Consider the following 11,138-nt stretch of genomic DNA (forward strand, 5'->3'; position numbering starts at 1 on the left):
CATAGGTGGTTGTGGTATATCAGCAGAAACAGATTACTGTCATGCTTATGATATTGTAATAGACAAACGAATATGTTCAAGGTGGAAAAAGGTGACATGCTTATGAAACTGAAAAATTCTTTAAACTTTATTCAACACAGTATCAAATGCTATTGTTAACAAGACTTATGCTTTAATGGACAAATGAATGCTTAAACATCGTCAAAGATGTTAAGTAAGGATATTTATACAAAGGAGATGAACAAAGTTCCTGTACATATAATAAATAAATCCTTAATCCTACATATCGATACATATCTTCCCAATCAGTCACTGCTTGAAAAAAATGATATATACAATCGTACACAAAACCAAATTAAAACCTTCCTGACCTTATTTTTCGTAATTTCTCATTTTTGATACTGAACGATTCATCCTTGAAAGAAAGTTTGACTTGCACCCAGGGTGGGTATAGGTGGTCTGGGCTTAAGGGCTTGTAAACCATTAGGTTCGCTCGGGCTATCATCCTAGAAACCCCTTAACTATTTCAGTCGCTGAGGATTATTGCAATCGTGTGAACGTCGTCTTCTGCCTTTACAAGAAAAATTCCCGTAAGTAGTGTTCAAATTATATTTTATCGTTTTCTACATTAGAGATCCCATAGCTTACTGTGATGAACGTAGGGTTTATTGCGAGTCGCAGAAAGATGTGTAGTTTAGCTGTAAATAATCTATTATCTCGTTTGACTACAATGTATTTCTCATTCAGGCAGAAGGGGACCTCGATTTTCATTTTCTTCACTTAATTCGCCATAACAGCTGAACAGAAGCTGGCGCGCCAGTGTCAACAAAACATAAATCAGGCGCACCAACTTCACAGGATTGTAACGTTTACTCGTGCAGGGGTACCAACCTAAGTGGTCAGCTCTTGCCGAAGCAATTTGCTTCGTATTAGATTAGTCCGATAGGGAAGCGAAGGAAGAGATGGTCAATGAGGTTGCTAATGTTTTTTAATTAGTCTAATAGATTATGCTAGATAAGAACATGTGGTATAACTGTTTGTACTTGGCCATACTAGATAAGGACTTTTAACTGGCGTAAAGAAACTGACACTTAAATTGTTACATGTAATCTTAGCGAGTGTAAAGGTTCAAGCTGAAAGGGAAATGATAATAACAACATGGCCACCATGGTTGGCTATGTATAATTCGTTCTCATCCTAGCCTGGACACCACGTTTGGTAAATATTATCAATGGTCGGGGAAAGTTTTATTACATCCCTCATTTACAAACCTAATACACTCGTGTGCACAACTAACATTCACAGGATAAGGTAATATCGCTCGTAATTTCCATTCGTATCTGTAAATGGAAAAATCATATACACTAACTTTGACATGCAGTCACAGGGATTCTTGCTTAAGACTATGTATTTATCCTTAAACTTCCGTACATAATCCATCTCCCTAAGGCTCCAGTGCCACGTCCTCCAAAAGCCTACGAGTCCCATGTTGTTGTTAATGGGAAGCCTCTTGCCCGAAGTATCAAAGGTTGGTCTGCTCCACCCGGTTATTTACTTTTTTGATCGTCCGGGTTACCGTCATCTTGGGAGGGTATGGCCTCTCACAGCCCCCCCTGAACCCACGAGCAGACTTAGAATGATATTCCATCCCACTACACTGAACCCCCATCTCATCTCCCAGACTGAGAAGGGACGGGAGGTCCATCTATTCAAGCGACCTACAAACCCAGTACGGTTCCATCCCGCCAATACGTTATGCCGGACGCAGAGGGGAGGAGGAGGTTCTGCTGTATTACTACGCGTGGCGGTCCGTCTCCCACATCCCACCATAAATACGTACTTCACCCCCCCCCCCCCAGATCCTTTAAGGGGGATGAAGCGCTATTTTGCCTGACCTACCAGGGTCCTTACCCACCTTACCTTACCTACCAGGAACGTAGGACTTGCTCTTACCTTACTTCTCACGGCTCCCTGAGTCATCCTCATGTAACATTACGTATCAGTAGTCTATAGTCCTCTCCACGTTCTCCAACCCGCCTTAGCTACAAGGACCTGTTTGGTCGTCCCTGTCTTAACCACTCCCGCGTTCCTACCTGGCTTGTATACACACACGTGTGGATTTGCTCAACGTCTTGCAGCAATTTTCGCTCAGTCATTCATCTGCGTCTATAACCTAACCTATTTCTTCCGTAGTCATATTGCTAGCATACACATCGCTCTGGTTTCTGTCATAGTCATAATACATCTCTCTGGTTTCTTGTCATAGTCATAATACATCGCTCTGGTTTCTTGTCATAGTCATAATACATCGCTCTGGTTTCTTGTCATAGTCATAATACATAGCTCTGGTTTCCGTCATACAGTCAGAATACATCAAATAAAGGTCATATATAGTGACCTCGCATGCATAAAACCCCTTAACCTTTATGCTAGAATCTGATGAATATCAGGTATGGCGACCCAAGCTATTCAAGAGTTTTTTTTGTTTGTTTTTATTTTTTCTAAATTATGGCATAATCTCTCTTGTTGCAACAGTAAATAGATGAGTTTCACTCGACCCAAGTTATTTACAGAGCAAAGCTTCATCACCTGGGAATATTTGGTCCTGAAGATCACAGCAGGTCTCGAACGCTCGCCCATTGTATATACATATATTACTACATGACAGCAGGATGCCTGTGTGTCGTCTGCTTCGTAACTTAACGTTCTCAACACAGACGCACACGAGACAGAGCTGATGCGTGATTCGTTATACAGGAACGTAAACAAGACCTCACTGAGGAGTAAAAGACCCCAAGCAGAGAACCTTTAAAATGACAAAGCGACTCGTGAAGAGAGAGAGAGAGAGAGAGAGAGAGAGAGAGAGAGAGAGAGAGAGAGAGAGAGAGAGAGAGAGAGAGAAAGGAGGTGGGAAGGCACTCTTCTGAGGCGTTTTTATGACACAAAAATAATACCGCCTGTGGGTTATAAGGGCAAGGAGGGTAGAGCCCTGCGCTCATCATCAGTGCTACTCGAACAGTGACACTCGTTCCTCGAGTCACCAGAACTAGTAGGACATTATCATAACACCTCCGATGCCAATATTTCGTCCACACACGGAAAACTTGGCTCGCAGAGGAGGGAACGTGTGAGTGACCCGGAGGGAGGGAATATGTGCACGACAGTCTCTCATTTCTCGGAGCCGTGCGTGGAGTTATTTATGCACTAGTTTTAACCAAGTTAAGGAGTAAAGGTTACTCGATATTTAGTCATTTTTTTCTTGCACTGTGAGGAAGGAGCTTGAGTGCTGGACGTTTCATTCACCCTATGAACCATGCACACACATGTCCCCTGTACTGCTCGAGGAAGGGGACCTCCAACCTCCTGGAGGTGCCGAAGAATCCGTCGCTGGTCTCCTGCAGGAATGTGGTGACCCGTTGCACCCACTCCACTAACGTCTCCCCAACGTTGTACACGGAGATGTCCCTTCCGTTGTTGCCGTTATTACCATTGTTATTACCGTTGTTGCCATTGTTATTGCCGTTATTACCATTGTTATTACCGTTGTTGCCATTGTTATTGCCGTTATTACCATTGTTATTGCCGTTATTACCGTTGTTGCCATTATTATTATTGCCATTATTACCGTTATTACCATTGTTATTGCCGTTATTACCGTTGTTGCCATTATTATTATTGCCATTATTACCGTTATTACCATTGTTGTTGCCGCCGTTGTTGCCATTATTACCGTTATTACCATTGTTCCCATTGTTTCCGTTATTTCCATTATTACCGTTGTTTCCATTATTGCCGTTATTACCATTATTTCCATTATTGCCGTTATTTCCATTATTACCGTTATTTCCATTATTACCGTTATTTCCGTTATTGCCATTATTACCGTTATTTCCGTTATTGCCATTATTACCGTTATTTCCATTGTTTCCGTTATTGCCATTATTACCGTTATTGCCATTGTTTCCGTTATTTCCATTGTTTCCGTTATTGCCATTATTACCGTTATTACCATTGTTTCCGTTATTGCCATTGTTTCCGTTGTTGCCATTATTACCGTTATTTCCATTGTTTCCGTTATTGCCATTATTACCGTTATTTCCATTGTTTCCGTTATTGCCATTATTACCGTTATTTCCATTATTACCATTATTACCATTACGGTTACCATTGTTACCTCTATCGTTTCTGTCTATATTACTCACAGAACCATTGAAGTTGTTCTCGTTGATGATGGTGTTGTTCAAGATAACCGTGATGTTGGGGTCGGTGCGGCCACCGGCGGCGGTCGTGAAGCTGGCGGGGAGGTCGCCGCAGGCGGCTTTGACGAAGAGCGAGACACCGAAGTGCAACAGGAAGAGCAGGGCAAAGATAGAGAAGATGGCGTGCGGCTCTATACACATCTGAGTGTTAAGGACCCTGTTGTAGACGCTGACGCAGGTCTTGCTGTGTTGGTCATGCGTCGCGGTGTAGGCGCTGTAGACGTCGTTGTGCGCGGTGTAGGCGTCGCTACGAGAGTTGTAGGCGTCGCTGTACTCGTCGCTGTGTTTGTTGTAGGCGTCGCTTTGTACACTGTAGACGTCGCTGTGTGCGGTGTAGGCGTCGCTACGAGAGTTGTAGGCGTCACCGTAGGCGTCGCTGTGTGTGTTGTAGGCGTCGCTGTGTGCGTTGTAGGCGTCGCTGTGTGCGTTGTAGGCGTCGCTGTGTGCGGTGTAGCCGTCGCCAGGCTCTTGGTAGACGTCGCTGTGTGTGATGTCATGTTGGTCGTTCGGGTCGCTGTTGTGGTAGTCGTCGTAACCTAAGCTGTCGGGGCTGTTCTTGTAGTCGGTGGGGTTGTAGATACCATTCCCAGTGGTGTAGTATCTACGTCAGGAAAGGGGGCAGGGGGGAGAAAAAAAAATAATAAGGATGAATCACCTCGAATTTTGACATTGAGTCAGGTAAACGACGGTAGATCAGGGATGAGTAAAGAACTGGATGAGGGTTGGATGGTGTATTGGATGAGTCATGACACGTGAGGGTTGGAATATAATCTGGATGAGTCATGACACGTGAGGGATTGGACAGTATACTGGATGAGTCATGACACGTGAGGGATTGGACAGTATACTGGATGAGTCATGACACGTGAGGGGTTGGACAGTATACTGGATGAGTCATGACACGTGAGGGGTTGGACAGTATACTGGATGAGTCATGGAGATAACGAAACTCTGTGCTTAGGAAGGAAGTTGGATGGGGGGGTTATGCTATTTCGTGTGTGGCAGGGTGGCGACGGGAATGGATGAAGGCAGCAAGTATGAATATGTACATGTGTATACATGTATATGTCTGTGTAGGTATATGTATCTATAGGTTGAAATGTATAAGTATGTATATGTGCGTGTGTGGACGTATATGTATATTCATGTGTATGGGGGTGGGTTGGGCCATTCTTTCGTTTGTTTCCTTGCGCTACCTCGCTAACGCGGGAGACTGCGGTTAAGAGTATAAGTATAAGTATATATATATATATATATATATATATATATATATATATATATATATATATATATATATATATATATATAATGAAAATCATATGACAGTCGTAATCAAGAACACAAGGTGATCATCTTCAATGTATCTGGTCTAAAGGGATGAATGTGGCAGGTATGTACAAGAAGGTTCACATGTTTTATAAAGACATCTGATCCTCAACACCAGCACACGATCCTGTGAATGAAACAACAACGATGGGTTATATGTCCACCGTCAGTTCATTGTTGACCTGCATCAGTGACCAGGTTATTATTGTCCTGTAATCATCCCAAGGCTGTGTTGCTAAGCGTGTGATACATACGTTAATGTTTGTCAACGTTCTGTCTGTTTATCATAGGTTCGTATGAGAGAGTGCTGGTGTTGATACGCTAGGGTCTCTTTACAGGGGCTCTTGGGGCCCATTGCTTCGCTACTTCCAGTAGCAGGGAAATGTGGACTCCCCTGGAGTCAGTAGTTCTTTGACGACACTGTCTCCCGTTGATGAACCCTTGCCAAAGGTGACTTTTAACTCTCTCTGTAACTTGCAGGCGGAGCCCGGTAATATCCACCTATATATATTTCATATTTGATTTACTTTGTCGGTGTCTCCCGCGTTAGCGAGGTAGCGCAAGGATACAGACAAAAGAATGGCCCAACCCACCTACGTACACGTTCACACACGCACATATACATACCTATACATTTCAACATAGACATATATATACACGCACAGACATATACATATATACACATATACAGAATTCATACTTGCTGCCGTTATTCATTCCCGCCGCCACCCCGCCACACATGAAATGACAACCCCCTCCACTCGCACGCGCGCGAGGTAGCGCTAGGAAAAGACAACAAAGGCCACATTCGTTCACAATCAGTCTCTAGCTGTTATGTATGATGCACCGAAACCACAGCTCCCTTTTCCACATCCAGGCCCCACAAAACTTTCCATGGTTTACCCCCAGACGCTTCACATGCCCTGGCTCAATCCATTGACAGCACGTCGACCCCGGTATACCACATCGTTCCAGTGCATTCTATTCCTTGCACGCCTTTCACCCTCCAACATGTTCAGGCCCCGATCGCTCAAAATCTTTTTCACTCCATCCTCCCACCTCCAGTTTGGTCTCCCACTTCACCTCGTTCCCTCCACCTCTGACACATATATCCTCTTTGTCAGTCTTTCCTTACTAATTCTCTCCATGTGACCATTTCAGTACGCCCTCTTCTGCTCTCTCAACCACACTCTTTTTATTACCACACATCTCTCTTACCCTTTCATTAGTTACTCGATCACGCCACCTCACACCACATATTGTCCTCAAACATCTCATTTCCAACACATCCACCCTCCTCCGAACAACCCTGTCTATAGCCCACGCCTCGCAGCCATATAACAGCGTTGGAACCAGTATTCCTTCAAGCATACCCATTTTTGCTTTCCGAGATAATGTTCTCTCCTTCCACACATTTTTCAACGCTCCCAGAACTTTGACTCCCTCCCCACCCTGTGACTCACTTCCGCTTTCATGGTTCCATGCGCTGCAAATCCACTCCCAGATATCTAAAACACTTCACTTTCTCCAGACTTACCTCCCAATTGACTTTTCCCTCAACCATACTGTACCTAATAACCTTGATCTTATTCACATTTACTCTCAGCTTTCTTCTTTCACACACTTGACCAAACTCAGTCACCAGCTTCTGCAGTTTCTCACCCGAATCAGCCACCAGCGCTGTATCATTAGCGAACAACAACTGAGTCACCCTCTCATCCAGATCCATAAATGCTACATACAAATCCATTTGTTTTTCTAAGTATTTCTCACATACATTCTTCAAAGCAAACACCTGATCCACACATCCTCTCCCACTTCTGAAACCACACTGCTCTTCCCCAATCTGATGCTCTGTACATGCCTTCACCCTCTCAATCAATACCCTCCCATATAATTTCCCAGGAATACTCAACAGACTCATACCTCTAATTTGAACACTCACCCTTATCCCCTTTGCCTTTGTACAATGGCTCTATGCATGCATTCTGCCAACCCTCAGGCACTTCACCATGAGCCATACACACATTGAATATCCTCGCCAACCAGTCATTAACACAGTCACCCCCTTTTTTAATAATTCCACTACAATACCATCCAAACCCGCTGCCTTGCTGGCTTTCATCTTCCGCAAAGCTTTCACTACCTCTTCTCTGTTTACCAAATCATTCTCCCTGACCCTCTCACTTCGCACACCACCTCGACCAAAACACCCTATATCTTCCACTCTATCATTTAACAAATTCAACAGACCTTCAAAATACCTTACTCCACCTCCTTCTCACATCACCGCTCCATGTTATCACCTCCCCGTTTGCTCCATGGAAGCGGAAGTGAGTCACAGAGTGGTTGAGGGGACGAAGGCTCTGGGAGCAATTAAGAATGTGTGAAAAGAAAGATCGTTATCTGGGAGGGCAGAAACTGTTGTGATTGAAGAGATAATAGTCCTAACAATGTTGTATGGATGCGAAGCATGGGCTATAGGTAAGACTGCGAAGGTGGGTGGATGTGATGAAAATGAAATGTTTTAGGACAATATGTGGTGTGAGGTGGTTTGATTGCGTATGTAAAGAAAGGATAAGAGAGATGTGTGATGATGAAAAGAGTTTGGTTGAGAGAGCTGAAGAGGGTGTGCTGAAAAGGCTTGGACATATGAACAGAATGAGAGAGGAAAGGTTAGGAAAGAGGATATATGTAGAGGAGACTAGAACAGGGAGACCTAATTGGAAATGGAAGGATGGAGTGAAAAAAAAGCGATCGGAGCCTTAACATGCAGGAGGATGGAAAGGGTGCAAGGGATAGAATGAATTAGAACCAGGGCATGTGAGACGTCCAGGGTAAACCATGGACGGTTATGTGGGGCCTGGTTGTGGATAGGGAGCTGTGGTTTCGGTGCATTACACATGACAACTAGAGAATGGATGTGTGCGGATGCGGCCCTTTCATCGTCTGTTCATGGAGCTACCACGCTAACGCGGGAAACGGCGACTAATAGATAAATGCATCCATACCTGTCTGTGGCGTTACTGTCGTCGACATAGGCCACCCTGCTGGTGAAGTAATTGTCGGGATGGTACAAGACTCTGCGTGCCCTGTGGTTCGTCGCGTTGCCGTCATGATCGCCATGGTCATACTGAGGCTCACTGTGGTTCACGAGGTAGGAAGGGGAGGCGTCGCTGCCGTGGCCGCTAGCAAGGTACACGGAGGCGCTGGGGGGAGCTTGACGCTGCTGAGGTGACAGCCAGTATGTCTGCCATGTCCTCAGGTCACTGCTACCCACGCCCGCGACAGTTGCCGTCGCCACCACCCCCACCAGGAGTAGCAGTAGCTCCTGAAATCACCCGGGTCAGCATTTGTATGTTGGTCAATAACAGTTCATAAAAAAACTAACTTAAGTCGGTCAGTAACTTTCGCTACGGAATGACCCACTGAGGCGATGATGTTAATGGCTGCACAATATGTTGACGATAATTGTGATGACCCATGTGGATATACACAGTAGAAAATCCAGCTGTAGTGATCTTAACCTACATCTGTGGTGATCTAAGTTTACATCTGTAGTGATCTTAACCTACAACTTTAGTGATCTTAACCTACGTCTGTGGTGATCTAAGTTTACATCTGTAGTGATCTTAACCTACAACTTTAGTGATCTTAACCTACATCTGTGGTGATCTAAGTTTACATCTGTAGTGATCTTAACCTACAACTTTAGTGATCTTAACCTACATCTGTGGTGATCTAAGTCTCCATCTATTGTGATCTTAGCCTGTATCTGTATTGATCCTAGCCTCTGTCCATAATGATCTTTGCTTACAACTGTAATGATAGCCTAAATCTGTAATGATCTTAGCCTACTTCTGGAATGATCTTAGCTTAAATCATTAGTGATCTTAGCATCACCTGTAATGATCTTGGCCTACATTTGTAATGATCTTAAAACTTTAGTGATTCTAGTCACCAACTGTAATGATCTTAGCCTACATCTGTAATGCTCTTAACTTCAAATTGTAGTGATCTTAGCCAACATCTGTCATGATCTTTCGCTACATTATTCCACAGACTTAGAAGACAAATTCTTCTGTGTTCTATACAATATATTTTCTTTTCCTCGTTTCTATATATTGGAATTATCATTTTCTTCTTCCGGTCTATAAATGCTTCCTTTTTCTTAGAACTTGAGCATAATAATCACAAACATTTTATATACTATTGCGCACATTTTGTCTTCACTATCGCGCACATGTTATCTTCACTATCGCGTACTTGGTATCTTCACTATCGCGTACATGTTATCTTCACTGTCGCGTGCGTGTTATCTTTAAAGCAATGCTGAAGTTAGATTTCAGTATGCTTTTCACTACTTGACCTTGAGAAGTTATTAACGCAATATAAAGACCTAATCTGATACAAGTCTTGGGTACTAAACTGAAAAGATGTCTTAATAATCTTTTTTCATTGAGGTATATTTGAGTTCTAGGGTCGTTTAACATCATGGAATCAATGTTTACCTGTTGTATTAATGGTTGTGATGGTAATATTCTAATTTACAGATTTAAGCAATAAGTGACATTTAATATTCATTTACTGGTAGATGGTGACTGGGCCAACTGCTGTACCATACGCCTCAAGCAGACGTCTTAAAGAGCAAGACAAATTACATCAGCTCATCAGATCACGTCGTTGTGTACTTTCTTCATTAAATACACGTTTCACACAACTCCCGCATGACCTCTGGTACGACCAACAACTCTAGAACATTCTCATAGGTTGATAACTTACCATGATATGATGCTCCTTGTGGCTGACGAGAGCTGAGAGGCTGGGGTTCTTGCCTTTGCGTGTGAGGGATGTTACGGGTTGATCATACACCGTTGTACTGCCTCCACTCTTGGTCGACGTATAGGAGACGTGGCCACTCCCTCAGGAGTGAGGGGGAGGGTTAGTCAGTAACCAACAATGGATGAGGAGGAGTCGGTACACACTTGGATTGGCTATACAGTCTAACGTCTTCACCGGTTCCCCTTCACTCTGGTACACCTGTACACTTCGTCAGTTATTCTTTTCCCCCGTGGACTGACGACCGACAAATTCTTCTATCTCTATAGTGAGTTAAGCCAGTACTTGACGTCGCTGAAGTCACACAAGACATACGACCACCAGTGAGTGGTGGTGCGTCGGAGGGAGGTGTGTGTGTGTGTGTGTGTGGTGTGTGTATGCTTCACGGGGCTGACTCAGGAGCGAATGTCGTGCGTCTCGCTGCATCACCACCAGGTGAACTTCGGGTGGTCCCTCCCTCATGCGTGTGTGTGTGTGTGTGTGTGCTATGAGCAGCCCCACACACTAGGCCCTAAGCACAGCTGACGCGTCTCGGGATCGCGTGATAGTTCGCCGGAAATTATTGGCATTAGAATGTTTTTGAACAATGGACAGACGTGGCGGGAAGACGTGAGCTGTGGTTGGCGGATTAATCTTCAGTTTGTTGATGGTGTGGGAGAGAACAGGAGGAGGAGGAGAGGGAACATGTTGAGTTTTTTATTTTTTTCCTCAAAA

At 44.0% G+C, this 11,138-nt stretch overlaps 1 protein-coding gene across 1 annotated transcript; it reads right to left on the bottom strand.

The window, feature by feature from the left end:
- Nucleotides 1-115: 115 nt before the first annotated feature.
- On the bottom strand, nucleotides 116-10,864 carry LOC139758062 (uncharacterized). Its single transcript, XM_071679131.1, has 3 exons — nucleotides 10,368-10,864; nucleotides 8,597-8,916; nucleotides 116-4,860 (listed from the first exon to the last, which is right to left on the bottom strand). Exons 1-3 carry the CDS (start codon nucleotides 10,368-10,370, stop codon nucleotides 3,300-3,302), a joined length of 1,884 nt encoding a protein of 627 aa, XP_071535232.1. The 5' UTR covers nucleotides 10,371-10,864; the 3' UTR covers nucleotides 116-3,299.
- Between the last annotated feature and the right edge of the window lie 274 nt (nucleotides 10,865-11,138).

Source organism: Panulirus ornatus, chromosome 2, assembly GCF_036320965.1.
Source record: "Panulirus ornatus isolate Po-2019 chromosome 2, ASM3632096v1, whole genome shotgun sequence".
Lineage (NCBI taxonomy): Eukaryota > Metazoa > Arthropoda > Malacostraca > Decapoda > Palinuridae > Panulirus > Panulirus ornatus.